At 43.0% G+C, this 21217-nt stretch overlaps 1 protein-coding gene across 3 annotated transcripts in view; it reads left to right on the top strand.

Annotated features, from left to right (window-relative positions):
* The window catches only part of PIGN (phosphatidylinositol glycan anchor biosynthesis class N), a 104771-nt gene that overhangs the window by 49975 nt on the left and 33579 nt on the right, over window positions 1–21217 (top strand). For all 3 annotated transcript variants that reach the window (XM_084306742.1, XM_084306743.1, XM_084306744.1), the window contains exons 13-17: window positions 8509–8587; window positions 15628–15810; window positions 18996–19132; window positions 20164–20263; window positions 20385–20477. In XM_084306742.1, coding sequence (XP_084162868.1) covers window positions 8509–8587; window positions 15628–15810; window positions 18996–19132; window positions 20164–20263; window positions 20385–20477 — 592 coding nt within the window. The remainder of the gene's footprint in view (window positions 1–8508; window positions 8588–15627; window positions 15811–18995; window positions 19133–20163; window positions 20264–20384; window positions 20478–21217) is intronic.

Genomic DNA, 21217 nt, shown 5'->3' with positions numbered 1-21217 from the left:
CAGCTGTTCCTCTTTGAAGTGTCTGGAGGGACCGCATCAGAGGGGCCTCCGCTTGGCCGCAGCTCTTGCAGTAGAGATGCTTTAGAGATGCATCACTAGAGAAGTTTTTTGGTATCTTTAGTCTATGGAAGTCTAAGTTCTGTAATTTCATTATGCTTTACAGCTTAAAAACCTCAAGATTTAGAAGTCTCCCATTACTCTTCTTACTCCTCTTTTTTTTTTTTTTTTTTTTTTTTCAGAGTGCCTGGTGTGGTGCCTTTAATATTTATTAAAAGAAAAAAAGTTTGCAAAGGCAACTGACGGCAGCCCTACAGCTAGACTGGCTGACTTACCCTAGCACAGTAGTTGGAAAATTCAGAAGGCACAAAAACCTGGCTGAATTGGAGCCACTACAGAGCTGAAACGCCTGGCGTGGAATAGCAGGAGAGGAGAGGTTGGATCAGGAGGAGGTGGAAAAGTGAGGGTCCTGGGCCTTAGGTAGCACTGTCAGAGGAACTTAACTCTTTAGGGTGGGTTAACTTTTCAGTGTGACTATCTTTTTCTTTAGCACTGCTTTAACACACTAAAATATTACCTTTTTTTTTTTTTCACTTGTAAATGAGTTGCATCTTCTAAACTATGAAAACTAAATTTCATAGGACTTGCCCCTTTAGTAGCGTAGGCTGAATTTTAACATTTTACTAAAATGTTTTAATCTGTCTCTACAGGTTAAGCATCACCAAGTTACCCACTGAATCGTTTAATCTTTGGTATTTCACTATTCGAACAACACTGAAATAAGTTTCTGTATCTAACAGTACGTGCTTTCTGTCTGTCTTTTGAAGATACAGTAAGACAATTCTTTTTTTTTTTTTTTTTGAACAGGCACATATAAAGAACTAGAACAAACACATTTTTAAAATGGAGAAAATCAGTTTCTGAGTGTTAAAATGAATGTAAATGTGTAATTTGGTAAAGTCCATGAAACTATAGCACCCGATTTTTTCCTGATCATTGCTTGTAGTAGCATCATGTACTCTGTGCTTCAGAGCGAGTTCAATGAAAAGTAAACATCACGGTTCCAGGCTTTGATTTCTGAAATATTTATTGGGTTGATTTTTCTCCGTGGCCCACTGAATGAACTCATGGCTTTGCATCATTTGCTATTCACTCTCTGATCATTTTCTGCTCTTGATAGAGAATTGGGAGGGCTTTGTATTATGTGTTTTGTTCTCTTGCTGCTAGGGTATGCACCGTGTCTTTAAAAGAAATGATAGGATGATAAGGTGAGGCTTGATTCTGATTGCACTGTCATTAATATCACATCTCTGCGCTCAGATTGCTTGTTAGTACCAATTTGATGTGAATCAGGAAGAGGCACGCAATCACATTTCTGCCAGACTGATCTCACATCACACACTGTGAGTATCTTGCGTTGTCCTTTCCTACCTGATGCTTTCTGAGATGCTCTCCGTTGTACGGTGGGAGTGTTTGAAGGCAGCTCTCGCAGGAGACTGGCTTTGTTTTTAGATCCTCTTGCTGCTCCGAAAAGGCTGTGAAAAAGTGTTGTTCCATTACTTGTACATCTTTTGAGTAGCAGCCCTGCAAAAGCGCCGGGCGAGTTTTATATCTGCGCTTCCAAGATGCCATCTCGCCAGTAGCAGTGATGTGGATCAAAATAATAATAGTTGGTCCTCTAAGCACTATTTCAGCTGATTGCAGAACTGCTGAACTGGAAGCAATCTGGCCTTCTTAGTATGACTCCCTCACAGCAGGAGAGTTGGTAAACAGTCTGAATACATGCAACTGCTTCCTTCGCTGGCAATTTTCTCTCCTGGTGAGAGCGGAGATGTTAGCGCTGGCCCCACTCAGCACGACGAGACTGCCGGTGTGTGGCAGAGACCTGGGCTGCTCCGTGGGTGGGGTGGTGCCAGTGGGACAACCTGCTGATGAGGGGGGGCAGCGTTCCTCCAGGGGATTTCTTTCAGGTTGCCAATTACCAAAACGCCAGCAGTTTGCTTGAGAAGAGGACAAGGATCTGTGACCGCTCGGCCTTTTTAAGGAAGAGGTTGCTGGGGGAGGCAGCAGTCTGAGGCCTCTTTCATTGCCAGCTGCTGGGGAGTTTGGAGTTTCATAGCGAAGCAGGTGAGAAGGCCTGCCGTGTGCGATGTTGCTATATGTGCTCGATCGACGTGAGCCCAGAAAGCCACCTGTATCCTGGGCTGCACCAAAAGCAGCATGGCCAGCAGGGCGAGGGAGGGGATTCTGCCCCTCTGCTCTGCTCGCGTGAGACCCCACCTGGAGCCCTGTGCTCAGCTCTGGGGCCCCAGCACAAAAGGACATGGATGTGATAGAGGGGGTCTGGAGGAGGGCCATGAGGATGCTCAGAGGGCTGGAGCACCTCTCCTACAAAGACAGGCTGGGGGAGCTGGGGTTGTTCAGCCTGGAGAAGAGAAAGCTCTGGGACACCCTACAGCGGCCTGCCAGTGCCTAAAGGGGGCCTGCAGGAAAGCTGGGGAGGGACTCTGTGTCAGGGAGGGTAGTGCTAGGACAAGGAGGAATGGCTTTAAACTAGAAGAGTGTAGGTTTAGATTAGGTATTCAGAAGAAGTTATTTATCCAGAGGGTGGTGAGGCCCTGGCACAGGCTGCCCAGAGAAGCTGTGGCTGCCCCATCCCTGGAGGTGCTCAAGGCCAGGCTGGATGGGGCTTTGAGCAACTTGGTGAGGTGGAAGGTGTCCCTGCCCATGGCAGGGAGTTGGAGCTGGGTGGGCTTTAAAGTCCCTTCCAACCCAAACCATCCTGTGACTATGTTCAGGAGAAGCTGATGCATACAAAATCCTAGTAGGCTTTATTCAGGTCACCTTTCCACATCTATTTGGGGTTCATAATGAGGTTCAAGAGATGCATATCCTTACCCTCAAGATTTTTGTTTCTCCTCAGTGGGAAGAGTTGGTCTTTTTCCCCATCTCCTAATACCTAATATGCAAAGTTAGATGATCGATGTCTGCTGAGCAGCTATTGCTGCTGGTGGGATATGGTTTGTAGAAATGTGATCACTGCTTTCTGCAAATCTTGTCATTCCAAAAGTGTTGTAGAATGCACAGGTTTCAGTGTTTCTTTGTTTGCATTTGTTTTTACTAACGGCAAGAGTAAAAAAAGGAGCGATGGATGTAATGTGTATGAGCTGACGATGGTGAGGTACACGGAGTTGGTCTTGGAGAGACTGAGTTCTCCTGCAAGAAATTAAGTTCTCAAGTGTGAGTAGTCTATTAGTTATACATACAGGGATGCATGTGTGTTTGAGGGAACTGAAAACAAATTTGTTTCGACTGCTTGGCAGCAAGCTTTAAAAAAGAAAAAAGCAACTCAGCATTTTTCTTCATACGTTGCATCTTCCAGTCTGTGATGCTTCCTTGACTTTCATGATGAAATCTGGAGCACTTTAAATGTTAAACCACGACAGATCCTAAGGGCTGTGGGTTTTTTATGGCATAATTCTGGGAAATGTACTGTACAATATAACGACTATAAATCATTACCCAAATGATCAGACATAATAAAATTAACATACTGGTAGTGGAGGGTACAGATGTCGCTGTAAGATGTCTTTTGCTGTTGGGTTTCATGGTTTGACTGTAGCACACTGTCTGTGCTGGTGGGGATGGTAATTCTGTAGCGTGATGATAAATAAGATTCACTGGCCAAAGAGAGGTCCCCTTGACATTGCTACCAGAGCCTTGCTTCATCTCAGCCTTGTTATTAGTGCTGTCAAATAGCTTAGCTGATATGAAGCGTGAATGATGCGTTAGAAAGATTAATCCTGTCAGGTATGCTTATGAGAAGGGTAGCTAACATCTCATAAGGGATGGTTTACAAGCACTTGCACAATTAGCCCAATTGTTTTCTTTCGTAATTAACTGTGTTTGTTCACGGATGAAGCTGTGAGTTCTCTGTCTGGAGCTAGAAAGCTAATTTCAGATGGCCATATTGAAAAACAAAATTACCCTTCTCCTAGTGCCACCATCATTTCCTGTGAAGAATGTAGAGGTCTAATGTTACTGTGAAGGCATTTAGATTATTTATCATATATGGGACTATTAAGTTTGTAGTTTTTTTTGTTCAAGTTAAATCTCAGGGTACTACATTTTACAGTGTGTGAGCAATGTATTTTGTAATGTTTTCTTCAAAGAAAGGAGGACAGCTGCTCTCTCTTCCCTATTAATAGGCAAATACAGCGAAAACAAGACTTCTAGGATATTGTGTTACAGCAAAAAGACTTCATTTTTACTAGTTGTACTTCTAGTTTTGTAGAACTGGATGGTGAAGGGTAGCCAGGAGGAGCATGTGCATTCACAACTTTAAGCTCTCTTTGTAGAGTTCAGGATCTTTTTAATAATGATCACTAAACTCACTTAATTACTATTAATATTAATTGCATGTGTGTGCATTAAATGACCTTGAGAATACATTACCATACTAGTAGTGCCTCTGGGATTGCTGCACGCTGAAACACAGGGAAATAACTGGCCTGCTTACTCTTGTCTCTGACACTACCTCGTTTGTATTCTAAACCTTCTCAATGGTTTCAATTAAGTTAAAATTAAACTAACTGGTGCTAAGAATAGTTCAAGATTTAATTTCTCAGATCCACGTTTGCCTTGCAGTTTTGTTGTTTGGTCACATCTAAAATTAAAACCTAGCAAACAGCATTTCCGCTTTGTGCTCTGATTGTTGGAATTAGCAGACAGTAGCACCCCATAAATTTTGTCTGTAAGGGTTGAAACTCTTGACACCTGATACATTTTATTCTATTTGTACTCATGCACTGAAATCCTGTATGTGTTCAGGTAGTCAAAAATTAACCATCATTCATAATCATCTTTGAATAGATACAATACTTGTTTAGGTATTACTTTTTATTCTTCTCTGTTCCTTTATTTTGGATGGTTCCTTACTGTTTGCCTCAAAAGGGTGAGTTTCTGCAATTTTCAGCTTTATTTTTTCCTTTTCCAGAGTCTGCTTACCTTGTAATGTATAGTATTATACTATGGTGGAACCTCTCATGACTGAACGCATAGGGGTGGAGCTAAATCCACTAATTTTCAGCATTGCCTTGAATTCTCAGTACCTCTAAATATTCTTAAATTCCTCCTAAGTGATGCTTCAGTAAGTCTCAAGGTCTCTGGTGTTGCACATTGTTCAGCATGGTGTGTTTCATATGTGATTTTAGCATGCAAGTATTTCATTTTTAATTTCATGGTACCTGAGTAAAGTCCAGTTGCAGTACTTCATTTGTAGGTATAAATTCCACTTGCTATCCCACAAGGAAAGTGGTATCCTATGGTGTCTAGCTGCCCTAGGTTGCATGAGTTATTTCTTCTTCCTCTCTCTTCCCACTTCTGTGATACTTTTTTTTTCTAGTGATCTGTTGCACGCAGCTTTTACATTGATGGGTTATTTGTTCTGGAACATATTCTGGCTGAAATAGACAAAGATGTTTATATCTAATAACAGTTTTAAAAACACTCCTCAGGGGGTAGTATGGGAAATACAGAAAATTGGTAAAATCCAAGTACCATGCACACAAGTCTGTGTCTGCTTTTTCTGGGCTCTGTTTTTTTCATTTGTTCTGACTTCATTTAGGTTTTTTTTTTTTAAGAGCCACTTGTGGGCTGTTTGTTTATTTAAGTCCCTGGCTTCTCCCTTTTCTAGACAACTTTCCTCTTCTATTCGTGGGTCAGCTTTATCGCTTTGCTCTTTCTCCTACCTCTGGTGAAGGTCTTCTTTTAAATTTCCCATCTTCTTTGTCAGGTTTAGGATGCGAATTGAGATCCTTGGTGGATGATAAGCTGCTTATGGTGAACTACATTCAGGCCTTGACTGATGAATAATCTGCGTGTTTAGTAACTCCTCTCTTTAGTCTGGCGTGAGATGTAAAAATCCTCTCATGGCTTATTTTAGTTTTTATTGAATATTGAGGCAAATAATGTGTAAGGTGACAATCAAACATTGTATTCAGGATGAAACTTGCATTTTGATACAGGTATGTGTGAACAGTCCTCAGTTTCTGGTAGAATTCATTAACTTAACAGAGAAGTAATCCATACATAATTGTACTGTCAGTACCTTGAAATCCATGCGTATGGAAGTAAGGTAAAATGTGTGGTACAACGGTAGCTGTTGAGAATTAACTGCGCACTCGCTAATGGCAACCCCATTTGACATAATAATTGCATTGTGCATTTGACTTCCTGAACCTTTCTGCTTAAAAAAAAACATTTCGTCTGTTACACCGTTCCACGTGCAGAGATCCTGGGAGCTGTCATCGAAGAAGGAATAGGTAAAGACTGTAACTTGTTCGTTAATATTAAAATGGTTCATCGAGAGTAAAAAGATAATTAAGGGATTTATAGCTAAATGACTGTAGGAAAGAATAGAGAGTGAAAGGTAAAAATAAGGCTTTTCTAGCATGTTAAACCTTTGCATTAAATATTAGAAGGATAAAATTGTCAGAAAGCATACATATGAAACAATAAAAATGAGACAATTCACGTAGGAACCCTTTGGATGAATTGAAGTTCTAAATGAAGCTGCTTAATATTTATTTCAGATTCTTTAAATCCTTACCTAAAAGTTAGCACTTCTTCTTCCTGTTACTCACAAGGTGGAAACTGCCACGTGGGTTTGGTTCCTTTGGCAGTTTGCCCTGCCAAAAACATTAGGAAAACTAGATAGATCAAAGATTTCTCTGAGGCAGTGCTAGCATCTTGTTAGCCTACTTGAAGAATTGATTCCTCCCTGAATTATCACCAGCCTTGGTGCACGCTCTCTGGCTACGTGCTGGTAGCCCTCGGCCTTTGGAGCTGTAGGGTTGATGTTCATTGGGACATACCATGAAGGTGCAGAAACAACCAGCATTCACTCTGCTACTTTTCAAGGCTATTTTCTGAAGTCTTCTGCCCTCCCCTCCAAAGTTAAGGTGATTAAATGCTCACTACCACCATGTCACTCATCTTCCTTTCTTCCTCTGTTGCTTTTCTGTTACAGAGTGTATTGAATTCCATGGGGCCTCTCACTTCCTTCTCGTTTACAGATAACAACACGTTTAGATTCTTCTAGATTTAAAACAGCTGAGCATTTTAAATGCAGCTAGTTTTTTACCTTTTTCAAAAGATAGATTTGTTGCTGTTTTAGAAGACCCCTGCTCAATACTGCTGTGCTCTGAAATCAAAGCAATCCAGCAAAACACGTCAGGGTACTATTAGTAATAGTAAAAGAAAAAAAAAATCAGGTTGGTCAATCACAGAATCATTCACAGCGGTTTCGTGGCTCACAAGATAGTGTGTATGTATCATTGATGATGCATCAGCTGCTTCTGGGTGGCAGGCAGTGGTAGCTCCTACAGCTCATATCAAATGCTCAGGAGGAAGTGTTTCCAGGCAGTGGGTGCATCACATCAAAAACGACCCCCGTGGTTCAACTGAGTGCCCACCCAGGTTATTGCTGCTGATTAAAATAAAAGGAATGAGACCCCAAGGGTGGATCTGGATTTGGTACAGCCTGAAACGTGAAGTTTGGATTTCTGCGTGTGGAGGAGTGTGCGCAAGGGCCAATGGTACACTGCTGGGCCATCGTGCTGTGAAGGTGATGCTGTGGCTCAGCAGCGTTGTGGAGTGTGTGAAGGAAAACCTTCCTGTATCTGTTTATCAGCTGTCATGAATCTGGGACCCATGACAATTTTCCTCTGTGGTGCTGAGAGGGCCAGTGGCTGACAATTTGCCCAGGGGATCCTCTGCCCTGCTGCCATCCTTAACCTGGAACAAAGTGGCAAGGGACTCAGCTCCTTCCTCCTCTGTTTGGTGGGGGTTGGTTGGCTGGTTTGTTCTTCCATGGTGATATTTCCTGGAAAGGAAGGGTTGTAGAAATGATTTTGGGTGATTATCTAACTCATTAAAGTCAGAGATTTTTACCACAGGCCTCAGTGCTGTCAGGTAATTGTTCTATCCCCTGGTATGGGGACTCTGTTAACAGCTTCCTGGAAGAGGAGATAAACTCTTTTTTTTTTTTTTTTTTTTTTTTTTTTAATAAAAGATTGTTAGGCATCATCTATGGCTATTGTGGATCCTGAACAATTTGTCCTTTGCTGACAGGCTTTCAAACATCTTACAGCCATGGGTATCATCAAATCAGTTAATTTGCTTAATTCTTGTGTGTGCAGTGCTTCTTGCTCAGGGCAGTGGTCAATAATAATGCACAAGGGAGAGAATTTTCACCAGCAGTATTAGCTGGGAATAAAAGATGTGTCTATTAATGCAAAGTTCTTGGGGTAAATTAGACAGCAGCAGTGTTGACTTACGTGTGAAAATGAATATAGAGGTATGGAGCGTTCCCCTAATGAAATTTGGAAAACTTGTTTTGTTTCATTTCATTCCAGAATCATTTTTGATTATGAAGTGAAGTTTTTCTGTCTCCTCCTCTGCTCATGAAAAGAAGCATTAATGTTAATATCTGTTTATTTTGTTGGACAGGCCACTTTCTGATTCTGAACAGATCAACTTTTTAAAGAAAACAAGACTGTACATTCAGCAGCAAAAGTATGATGAAGCGGTAAGTGCACCTTTGCTCTCTATCTTATAGAAACTTTAAGAACTTCTGTTATATGTAAATATATTTATATTTGTTTAACTTAAACCAGAAAATATTTGTCATTCTGATGCACATCTCACCAACACAAATAAAATCCCATTATAAGTCTCCAAAGTTTTGCATTTCATGACATCAGCGCTATTGAACAATACTAACTTACTCAGTTTTTTCTCATAGCTATTAAACTATTTGCTACCATTCCACAGTGTAGCAGCACACAAAGTATGTTTATCTTTTCCACTGTAAAAAAAGAGTAAATTCAAAGAGAAACTAAAGAATGTAGATCATAATCATCCTTCCTAGGCTGCTAGTTGCATGAAAAAGCATGGTGACTTGCTCTGTCGTAGACCCTGCTTTGTTTTGTACTTCTCTTACCTGAACCAGCTGTTCATGTTTTTAATTTTGCATTTCACTTTGTCAGAAACTGAGAGCTTTATGTGGAATCATTCTGTGCTTTGCAAGTCTTGAATACCTTCCTAAGCGTTTTCTGCTACTCAGTGAGACAGGGTGCCTGATGGTTGCAGTTTGCCAGTGCTTGTATTCTGACATTCACAGAAATAATTTGCAGAGCTAAATGATACAATGACGACTTTCATTTTAACAGGTTTAGGTTAGTTACTGACTTTTGTGTGAAAAAGCCCATGAAAAAGTTGAATCTGTAAGATTGCATTTAACCTAGCAAATGCATGGAAGAATAATTCTGTTATGTGCTAAGGTTCAGCTCTTTTTTTTTTTTTCTTAATATGTTTCTCAAGGTTATAAACTACTGTTTCATGCACAGAAGAACTAAACCTATTTTATACCTTGTACCTTTTCATTTACATCATTGTAAATTGGAAATAGCTCAGTTAACATCAATGGATCTATTTTGGTGTGGGAACAGATCTTTTTTATTTCCAACTACTGCTTGTCTGTTACAGATTTACTTACAGGATGTATTTTAATCATTTTCAGTAGTCAAACCTGCAAGTTTGAGTGGTGGGTCATAGAATAGAATCACAGAGAAATTAAGGTTAGAAAAGACCTTCAAAATCATCTCATCCAACCATCGCCCTACTACCAATGTCGCACACTAAACCATGTCCCTACATACCAGGTCCAACCTTGTCTTGAACACCCCCAGGGACAGTGACCCCACCCCTCCCCGGGCAACCCGTTCCAATGCCTGTCCAAGACTTTTCTGAGAAGAAAAGTCTCCTAATTGTTTTATTGTTGAAGAGTAGTGCTCTTTGTTCAATTCTTTGTTTTAATTGTTGAAGAGTAGGGGCATGATGTTTCCATTTTTCCACTCACCAGGGACATTGCCTGAATGCCAGGGCTTTTCAACTCTGATGGAGAGCTTGGCAATTCCATCAGCCAGTTCCCTCAGGACCCTGGGATTCATGTCATCTGGTCCCATAGACCTGTACCTGTTGTTTAGATTCATCAGGTGGTCTCGAACTTGCTCTTCGGTTACAGTGGGTGGGACTTTGCTTCCCCAGCCTCCATCTGCGGGTTCAGGGAAATGAAAGACTCGGGAAGCCCGCCTACCAGTGCAGATGGAGGTAAAGAAGTTGTTGAGTACCTCAGCTTTCTCCACGTCTGTCGTTACCAAGTACTCAGGTAGAGAAACTCACTCCTAGGATAAGAAATTAGCCACCTCTAATCACTCACACACTCCTATTTTCACCCCTCAGTCTACTATTTTCACAAATGTTAAAGGTGCATGGTGGCCCTCGGGGACTCCTGCTGTCACCCCAGCGCAGCAGCCCGAAGGGAGCTGGGTCCTCTCTTGTGCTGTTCCTCCAGGCTCTGTGCAGAAGGGACGCCGCCTCTGGCACAAGGGCTGGGGGATAGGAAAGAAGCACTCACACAACTCCTGAGCATTGGCAACAGATTTCTTTATTGCCGGGACGCCTTGCAGGTAAGCCTGCAGGACGTCCATGGTGTTTGGGGGCTCCAAGCTAATGGTGGGGATGGAGCCCGCGCGCCGACGAGTAGGGGGCTGGCCGCGCGCTCTTGCGACGCTCTTTCTGTGCTCGCAAAGCAGAGAACCAAGATGTGCCGCTGGAGTCCCAGGTCTGTTCTTGCTGAGGTGGACCGACTTCCATTGGCTCCTCCGTGTCTTGTGGAGGATCCACCTCCATGGGCTCCTCGGTGCTGGGCAGAAGGCTAAGCCAGTCCTTGCCCAGGACTGCCCAAACAGGATGCCTTCCAGGCCGGGGTGCCGAACCACGGGGTCGTTCAGTTCCATGCCTACGTCCACTGTCGGGTTGATTTCCGTGCGTGGATCCGACGCTGCCATCTGGTGTATGGCCCTGGCTGGGTCCCGCGCCGTGGTAGGGATGGTAGGCATGCCTGTGCTCCCTGTGGCTGTCGGACTGATCCTGCTGCCTTCGCCCCACGCCGCCGTTGCACCACTGGGAAGGCCCAGCCCCCCTGTGGCTGGATGGCTGAGGGGCCGGCCTGTTCCCCGCATGGTTGTGGTGCCAAGGGTACCAGTTGGAATTGTCACTGGGCTGCACGCCAGAGCGGCCTTGGGCGCTGGTGTTTGTCGTGCCGCTGGTGCTCTGCCCATGACGCTTCTTCTCGGCTGCCTTCCTTGCTGGTGCTCGCTGGGACTGCATCGCCGTCCGCTCGCACCAACGAGGGCCGCCTCTCGCCTTGCTGCTTCTGGGCTGCCTTCTGCCGCGGATGCTGGCTGTCAGGGGGCCTCGAAGCTCAGCGAGTGGCGGGCTGGCGGCACAGGGGCCTTTTTATAGGGCCCGCGAGGTAGTGGTGGCCACTGTGACCTCAGCAAGCCCCTGTGATGGAGTGGCCCATGTGTGGCCAAATTTGGGTGGCTGTGTTGGGAGTGGTCCGGAAGATGCCCTCACGTGGAGGAAGGAGAAAGGCTGGGGGGGCTGAGGGCGCCTTGTGTGGGGCTGGTTCCCCCGGGCCATTTGGCTTGCCAGCAAGAAAGGCTGCGCCTTGGCCATGGGGACTGCCCTCCACATCCCACCTTTTGCCCTGCATTTATTTTTAACACTGGCTTTTAGGTAATTAGTTCTATTCCTCACGCAAAAGAAGAGAAGCAAGGTGCATCTTCAGCCCTAATTCCCATGTGCACTTGTGCTCTGAATAAAGAATTTCTTCCTCACATCACATCTAATCTAAATCTCCCCTCCATTTGTTCAAAGCTGTTATCCCTTGTTCCATGGCTACACTCCCTGATAGAGTCCCTCTCCGGCTCCATTAAGGCCACTTTTATGGGTTGGGTTAGGTGGCAAAAATGCAGGACCTAGCAAATCGCAGCCTTATCTACCTCGGACCACACGTTCCACGTGTTCTTTTCCAGCTCAGGCTGGAAAATTAGCTGTATCTGATCAGTGTAACACAGAGTCATAGAAACATTAAGGTTGGAAAAGACCTCCAAGATCATCTGGTCCAACCATCACCCTGCTTCCAATGTCACCCACTAAACCATGTCCCTACGCACCAGGTCCAACCTTGCCTTGAACACCCCCAGGGACGGTGGTGCCACCACTTCCCTGGGCAACCCGTTCCAATGCCTGAGTGCTCTTTCTGAGAAGAAAAGTCTCCTAATTGTTTTATTGTTGAAGATTAGTGCTCTTTGTTCAATTCTTTAATTGTTGAAGAGTAGGGGCATGATGTTTCCATTTTTCCACTCACCAGGGACATTGCCTGAATGCCATGGCTTTTTAGCTCTGATGGAGTGCTTGGCAATTCCATCAGCCAGTTCCCTCAGGACCCTGATATACATGTCATCAAGTCCCATAGACTTGTACCTGTTTAGATTCATCAGGTGGTGTCAGACCTGCTCTTCACTGACAGTGGGTGGGACTTTGCTCCCCCAGCCTCCAGCTATGGGTTCAGGTGTGGTGGTTTTACTCAGGTGGGCAGCCGAGCTCCACCACAACAGCTCTCTCACTCCCCCTCTCCTCAAAGAGGAAGGGGGAGAAAATACAACACAGAACTTGAGGTTTGAGATGAGAAAGGTTTAATTAAAAGGAAAGGGAATGGGGAGGAACAAAAGAAACAAGAAGTCCGCGTGGAAGCACGGAGAGAGGGGAAAAAAAAATTATTCTCTACTTCCCATCAACAAGCGATGTTTGACCACGTCCTGGGAAGCAGGGCCTCAAAACGTGTAGTGGTTGTTCAGGAGGAACAGCCCCCTCCCCCACGAGAGCCTACTATTTTCACCCCCAGTCTATTTTCACAAATGTTAAAGGTGCATGGTGGCCCCTGCGGACTCCTGCTGTCACCCCAGCGCAGCAGCCCGAAGGAAGCTGGGTCCTCGCTTGTGCTGTTCCTCCAGGCTCTGTGCAGAAGGGCTGCCACCTCTGGCACAAGGGCTGGGGGCTGGGAAAGAAGCACTCACACAATCCCTGAGCATTGGCAACAGAGTTCTTTATTGCCGGGACATCCCGCAGGTAAGCTTGTGGGATGTCTGTGGTGTTTGGGGGCTCCAAGCTAATGCTGGGGATGGAGCCTGCGCGATGAGTAGGGAGCTCACCAGGCACTCCAGCGATGCTGTTGGGGTGCTGTGGTGGCACAGAGCAAAGACATGCCGGGGTAGGTGCAGCTCTGTTCTGGCCGAGGTGGATCCACTTCCATCGGTTCCTCCACATATGGTGGATCCATCTCCATGGGCTCCATGGTGTTTGGCAGAAGGACAAGCCAGTCCTTGCCCGGGACTGCCCATACGGGATGGCTTCCATCTGGAACGTTCTCAGGCCGGGGTGCTGAACCAGGGGGTGGTCCAGCTCCACCCCTAGGCCCCGTGCCACTGTCTGGTTGATTTCCATGCAGGGGTTTGACACTGCCGTCCATTTGACAGCCATGCCTGGGTCCCACACCATGTTCTGGATTATGGGCACGCCTCTGCTCCCCATGGCTGTCTGCCTGATGCTCCTGCCTTCACCCCATGCCACTGTCGTGCCTGTAGTAAGGCCCGGGCCCCCTGTCGCTGGGCGTTTGAGGGGACAGCCTGTTCCCTGCATCGTTGTGGTACCACTGGTACTGCTTACACATCTCCATGGGCTGGGCACCAGAGGTCCCTCGAGCACTGGTGTCTCTCATGCTCCCAGCACCATCCCTGTGCCCACAACACCTCTCCTGCTCAGGTGCATTCCTTCTTGGTGCTTCTTTGGACAGCATGGCTGTCCTCGCCCACCAAGAGGCCTGCTGCTTGCCTCACTCTTCTGGTCTCCTTCCTGCCACACTGGCTGGCAGTCAGGGTGCCTAGAAGCTCAGTGAATACTGGGCCAGCTGCAGGGGGCCTGTTTTATAGGGCCCACAGGGCAGTGGTGGCCAGTGACCTCAGCAAGCCTCCGTGATGGGGTGGCCCACGCATGGCCAAAGGTGGCTGTGCTGGGAGCAGCCTGGAAGATGCCCTCACGTGGACAAGGAGGAGGGTTGGGGGGGCTGAGGACCCTTTTTCTGGGGCTGTTTCCACCAGGCCATTTGGTTTGCCGGAGAGAAAGGCTGTGCCTTGGCCACAGGGACTGCCCTGCACCTCCCGTCCTGTGCCCTGGGTTTATTGTTAACACCGGTTTTTATGTGATTTTATTCTATTCTTTATGGACAAGAAGAGAAGCAAGGTGTATCTTCAGCCCTAATGCCCATGTGTGCTTTGTGCTCTGAATAAAGAATTACTTCCTCACATCACATCTAATCTAAATCTCCCCTCCATTTGTTCAAAGCCATTATTCCTTGCTCCATCGCTACACTCCCTGATAGAGTCCCTCTCCAGCTTTCTTTCATCTGGACTTGGGCTTGCTCAGAGGCTGTAGAGGTCTAGGGACTTGAGACCTCTTATACATAAACTTTACCCCTTGTTTGCTTCAGGTACCCTATGTGTTCATGATCACTCTTTTGAGGACTAACAAATCAGGCTCTTCAACAGTTGATACGCTTTTTTCTGTTGATTGAAACTTTGTCCCAACTTCTTGGTTTAATAGGATCTCTGTCACCTGCTTTAACAGATAACAGCAAGCAGATGATATCAGCATACTATAATTCATTTATTTTGAGGAACTTTGTGCCCTTTCAAGTGTTTTATGTGTAAGAGTGCTTCTCAAAGGATTTTGACAGTGAGACAAATGTTAAATATCATTGTCCTTATCCTTGTACTTGACCTCTGATCTGATCAAGGACGATCTGAACTTCTTTTTTCAAATTTCCTAGTACTTTGTGGGTCATAGGGAGTAATGACACATTACTGATGGACATTTCCTCAAATTGAGCAGGAACGGGAAATCAAGTGCTCCAAGAGAAAAGAGTGTTGTTTCTACTGGTAGATGGATGTGATATGTCCACTACTGTGCCTAGCCTTGAGAACCATATCAGGCGAATTAATAAAGACAATTATAGTAATAACAAAGTATTTAATGGATACTTGGGCATATAAAGAAGCATCATGATGTGTGCTTAACTTCTTATTATAGCCTTCCTTACAGATCTTTCCATCAATCAGAGAATCCTCTGTGACCATAAATTACACAGTTTTTTTCCCATCTTTGGGAAAATCACTGGGGTCAGCACAGTGAGGGAGGTAGTGAGCTAGAGAGACTTGTGATTAAACTTAGTACAGTCCAGTGTAATCTGTATCCATAGTCATCCTCCTATTTAAATGTGGTGCTCTCAGAAGCTTGTGACTGTTTTTTTTTTTCAGGGGGTCACCTGTAAAGGTCAAATGCTGATGGGACAAACAAGTGGTATGCTTTATAATAGATGGTGTTCAAGATGTGCAGCCTGTGAAACTTTCAGCATCTCAACCACTGTCGTGGCTCAGTTGGGTAGTGAAAGAGCCAAGTGATGGCTGACTTTATGTCCAACAGGAGTCTGAAGCGGTGCACACTCCAGTAGTTGATGTTGGCCAAAACACCATACCTGGTTGTACAGAGGACACGTGCCAGGAACGGCAGAACTGCTTGAGCTGCAGTTGTTGGTTGGGTTGATTCGTGGTATGGAGCTTACATTACTTCAAACTGTTGCTTGTATTTTTTGTTTGTCTCTAGGTATCTCTGTGCAAAACCCTGATTAACCTTGCTTTGGAAGGCCTGTCGTATTACCATACGTATGACAGATTATTCCTGGGCCTAAGTATCGCAATGGGTTTCATGGGATGGACGACTTACGTGATCCTGGTGATTGTCAAGACCCATACCAATTTGACTAAGGCTGTCCAGAGTAGTAATAAGGTAGGTCAGAAATATGCAGTGATTTCTCCCTGTTTTCAGTGTTATGTGTGCCTGGTGCCTCTGTGCAGGAGATAAAACTGCACACATTCCACTGTTCTGTTCTGTTGACCACAGATGGAAACAGCTGCTGTAATCCTGCCTGGTGTTATTGTTTGGACCATTAATTCAGATCAGTATTCCAATGCATTACAAGTCAGAATATGCAATACTGTGTTTTCTGAGTTTCTTTCTTACAACTGTGCATTTTACTAAATGCTAAAAAACTATTAGAGAATCGGTCTTTAACCAGAAGTCAATTTTCAACTTTAACTGTAATAAAGTCAGCACTCTAGTAATGGGCATTGTTATACAATGAACAATACAGACTTTTGGATTCCATTTCGATTTTTGCTTTCTACTGTAGGGCCAAAAAATTTGCATGTAGATTCTTTTGTTCCTGTCCTCAGTAGTGGTGGGTAATCAGTCTTCAGAAGCCTTGCAATTCTATGATGGCATTTTTAAAATGTATAACCTGTTTTAATTGAAAGGTGAACTGTGGTTTCACAGGTCAGCTTGCACTCTTGCCCTTTACGATTTGCAAGAGTAGAGAAGAAAATATCAAAGAGGAAGCTCTTTTTAACAAGGTTATAATGGCTCGATTTTTCACAAAATCCAAAATCCTAGGAAATTCATTTTTGTTTCAGTCATTCATCAGAAGAGAGAGACCTCAAAAAGGAGAACCAGCTAAAAGCTAGCATTTCACCAGGGGAAGATGAAAGCTTTATGGAGAGAAACAAACAAACAAAAAAACCCTCCCAGACTTAAGGATTTGTTTCAGAGTAAAAGAAATTGTTTAATTTGGCAATGAGTATTCCTGTAGCATCTGTACTGCCTTCAGTATATTACTCTGAGAAAATTCCCATCGTGCTATCTTGATGTTTTTACAACTGGCTGAAATGAGAGAGTCTTGGCTTTTAATGAAAATGATCAAACAGAATTGAATCAGAAAATATTCATAAGTGATGTACTGCATTACTTAGGTTTTCTTTCATCAAAGAACGTAGAAGAAATAGTCCAAGATGCTTATGTTAGATATGAACAGAATAATTACAAAAATTAGACTGAATATTGGGTATGTTAAAAGCATAAGCAAAAATGTAGTATTTTTAGTCAACATAAAATTTCACTTCTAAAATAATTCGTTACTTTCAACAGGTAAAATCTCAAAAATGTTACGCAAAACTTATGCCAGCAACACTGGTGGGGAAAAAAAGAGGTTCCTTCTGTTGCATGTAGAATTTTTCTTTTCACTGTTTTTATAACAGGCCCTTTTCTGTATATATATATATATATTTTTTTTTTTTGTGTGTTCATATATATTCAGGGAGTCACAGTGTGAGCCTGACGCTTCTTACATGGAAGTTATTTGCTTTACAGATAGTATCAGAGCTACTTAAAGAATATTGCTGAGAAACTAATCTACCATTGACAAATAGTTTTGTGCAAAGCACAGCCGTATAAAATCCAGTAGCAGCCTTTGAATAATGAAACTGCATATCCTGTATATGTCATCTATAAAAGTCTGTGGCTTCTTATGCTGCTTATGAGAAAACATTTTTTTTTCTTTTGGGGTGGGGTGTTTCACTTAGTAAGAAGCCTAACCTTTTAATCTAATTTTAAACATTCACAGAAAATGTGAAATCAGTTTCTGTCTTCAATGCATGACCAGCTATTGGATTGTATAATCTTTATCTCAGCGTGGAATAAAACGTTGATTGTGTGTGGTTTACTCGTTCGACAATAAACTCCATTGTGTGTGTATCGTATCTATACATATTCATTTTGTGTACGTGTCAGCAAATGTAAAATTTAAAACTAATGGAACCATATTGCATTAGGTCAGCTTTCTGTATGACTTTTTTTTCCCTTTAATGGCGTATCTTAGCAGAAATTGTATTTTAAAAATCATTTAGAACTTGCATTTGCTGTCAGCTTAGATCAGGGCAGTTTTATGTCAATTACGGCAGGGAGGAGAACAAAAACTGCTAACCCATCGATGTGACCTGCTAATTGAGTGTCTTGTCTTCTCAGCACATCTAGCATAGTCGTGTATCCTTTGAAATAACTCATTCAGAGGAACTGGCAGTTCTGTTATTAAAAGAAAACAGATTCTTCAGTCATTACCTACCCATTGTGCTGAGCACTGCTCCGTTGCTAAAGCTGCCTTCACAACCTCAAGTTGCAATACCAAAAGATAAAATTGTTCATTTCAAACTTGCATGTAATCTTCCTTTACCTGAAGAAGGAAAAGTAGTTCAATGACCAAGTAAAAGGTGGATGGATTGACTGTTTAATGCTCTTCTTTGTGCAAGTGAGAGCCTGCTGCTAACTGCTGATTAGTCCCCATCAGCCTGTGCTGCCTCTTCAGCAGGTGCATCAGTCTTTGCACTGGGAAAAATTGGGTTGGCTCACAGGGCAGCTCCTGCACCACCGTCCTTGCTTTCATCTCTGCTTTGTTAGCAGGAAATTGAATTTGGGGCTGGCTTAGCTTAATGCCCAAAGGTGGAAACTGCAGGGGATCAGGAGTAACGTAGGGGAACTTAGCTGTGGAAGGCTAGTGGCAATCTCCCTTCGGTAGCTGCTACTAAATCCTGAAGAGCTGATCTCAGTAGGAGTCGATGTCTTGTATTTTAATTTGTTTCTCTTATAAATGCCTCAAGTAGGAGAAGGAGACGTGTGCTAATGGAATTTTCATTAAATGCTTTGACTGTAATGCTCTGAACTTGAACTCAAAAGGTTATACTTCGAGTCTATTTTTAGAACCTAAATTTAAGAGTTGTGTTTTTTTTTTTTTCCAAGACTCTTCATGCTCTGACTTCCACTGGACTTCAAGCTTCTTTTGAACTTAAATAGTGTTGCACGCATTAGGCTTCCAGATTGTACAAGTGCACTTTGCCTGTGCAGAGTTTACTGCAGGACCCTACGTAGAGCAATATTTAGAAGTAGATCTTCAAATCTTTCTGCAGCTTTTTAATCGGGCTGTGGAAACAGCATCCAGAGTTGTATTCATAGACACGAGGCAGCTTGAGTGGCTGTTCTAACATGGCATTTGCTTTAGGGTGTAACTCCACAAGTGGAAAATAGCTTGTAGTTTAAACCATTTCATTGCTGTTTTAGTGATGTTTGTCTAACCATTTGTTTTTCAGGAATCTGCAGCGCTCTTGTGCGGTTTTACATTTGTTGGGATGATGATAACTTTTTTCCTGTTGATCCAAACTTCTCCTTGGACATACTACATATACTGTCTGCTGCCCGTACCCGTATGGTATGCAGTTATGAGAGAGTGAGTAAAGAATACGTTTTAGAAATCATGTTTTATAAAACCAGGTCTGTGTGTCCTTTTTGTTGATAATTAAATTATTTCTTTAAGTTTGGAAGAAAAATAGATACAACTGTAATTAAATTTGGTGAAATGTTTTCTGAGACATTCCAGAGTACTCTGGTTTATATTTCACTTGACATATAGAACAGTTTCCAAACAGACTAATGCAGCTGCCAGTTCTAGAAGATATCTTTTCTTTTAGCGAAAATAAATTCATGTTATTCCAAGATGAGATGTTTTCAGTGCTTTGGAACAAACAGGTGCTAAAATCTTGACCAAAAATGGGTAAAATGGAGCGGGTTGTTCCTTTTCTTTAGTTATTCTGAAATGGTCTGATCCTGGGAATGTTAGGTGTGCTGAACTCCAGCTGCTTTTGGAGAAGATGTGCTAGTCATATTGAGGATTGTGCTCTGGTACTGAAGTGAACTGGTCTTGTTTGGCTTTAACTTGACTAAATACCTCACGTTCAACAAGACTTCTTCCTTTCTGTTTTCTATTACTTCCATAATCTACTGGCAATTCTGTAGATACCAACTAGGTATTATTCAGGGAAAATGAGACCAACTGCAGTTAGATAATGAGCTGCCTCATAAAACACTGGAAGAGATAACTGTTTTTTTTCCCTCTAAAGCATGTGAATGTTTCATCAGTTATGATGGACATTAAGCACAGCATAACCAAAGATGTTCATAAACTCAGAGTCAATTTGGATAAAAAGCAATCTGAAGCTTGTCCAAATACTCATGGAGATATGCCAGAAATGGGAGAGAAAAAAATGAAGGTTTTTATTGTAGGTTTTATATCAAATAAAACTGGGCAGAAGGAGCCTCAGGCCATCACCCAATCTTAATTTCTAGCTGCAGACAGGATCTGCAATACCTTGGTCATTTCTTGTGCTCTGACCCCTCGCCCCTGTCCTTCAAAGCAGTAAAATTTTATATTATTTCTGTTGTGTTACAGTAATGGTTATTGTGTTCCATTGTTTTGAACAGACTTCATGTTATTCAAAACCTCACTGCAAATCTCCGGTCACTTCCAATCAGTCAGTCTCTAGGATTCATCTTGATTTCTATACTGGGAATTGAAATACTAGTAAGTATCTTATCTGTATGTATCAACAGGGTATCTCATTGCTACCATTTCTCTCTTTGAGGAATTGTAGGTTTTATTAATGTGCTTGTTTTTCAATCTTATGTTGAATTTTCTTTATTAGGTTTTCAGCTTTTTCTACCGCGCTACACTCACTGTGGGTCTTCTTGTGTTTGCTGGCTGGCCAGTGATCACACAGCTGTGGGTTCAAGCAAAGGTACTGTATGGTTTTTATTGCTTTACTTAACAACAACAACAACAAAAACATTTTAAGTGACTGGCAGATGGTTGCATCTTAGGATGTTCGGATTCATCTCTTTTGTAATGCTGCTTCTGATTCTGATTTTCAGTTATGCTCTAACTCTGATCTCTATCAGCAACATGTAGCAAAGCAAGGGAATTTCACGTGATTGGGATAGAATTCTCATATACGAGACAAGCAATAGGATTGGTTAAGAATCAGAACTGATTTGACAGACATTTTGACTGACAGCTGTCATGCATCCTAGTCTACACTGATTTTAGGCAAGAACAGTTGTAATCTTTCTAGATTACAACCTGACAGAATTCTGTTTTTTTTCCTGGAGTCCAGTATCCTGGCTGTTGCTGTCATGTGTCATGCTTCTGTCCTCATTCCAGGATAGCTATGAGCTAGCTATCAGTTTTCTGTTGGTAGTGACAAGAAAAATGGTTGGTTTAAAGTCATATGAAGTGCACATCATTTATTGAATTGTCACAGTGACAAAAGCATTGACATACATGACTGGTGAAAATGCCACCATTTAAGAAATATATATTTTTTTAATTGAAAAAAAAAAGAAGTTACTGAAAAATGCTTGTCATGTCTTTATTGTCCACAGTCAAATGGCATGTATTGTTCCTCAGTGGCAGCTTCCTCTACTGCTTTTCACAGGAAAAAACCTCCTCTGCTTCAGTAGATAAGGATGTGAAGTGGCA

Source organism: Netta rufina (genome assembly GCF_964035555.1).
Source record: "Netta rufina genome assembly, chromosome: 2".
Taxonomy (NCBI): Eukaryota; Metazoa; Chordata; class Aves; order Anseriformes; family Anatidae; genus Netta; species Netta rufina.
This window is presented reverse-complemented; position numbering and strand designations above follow the sequence as displayed.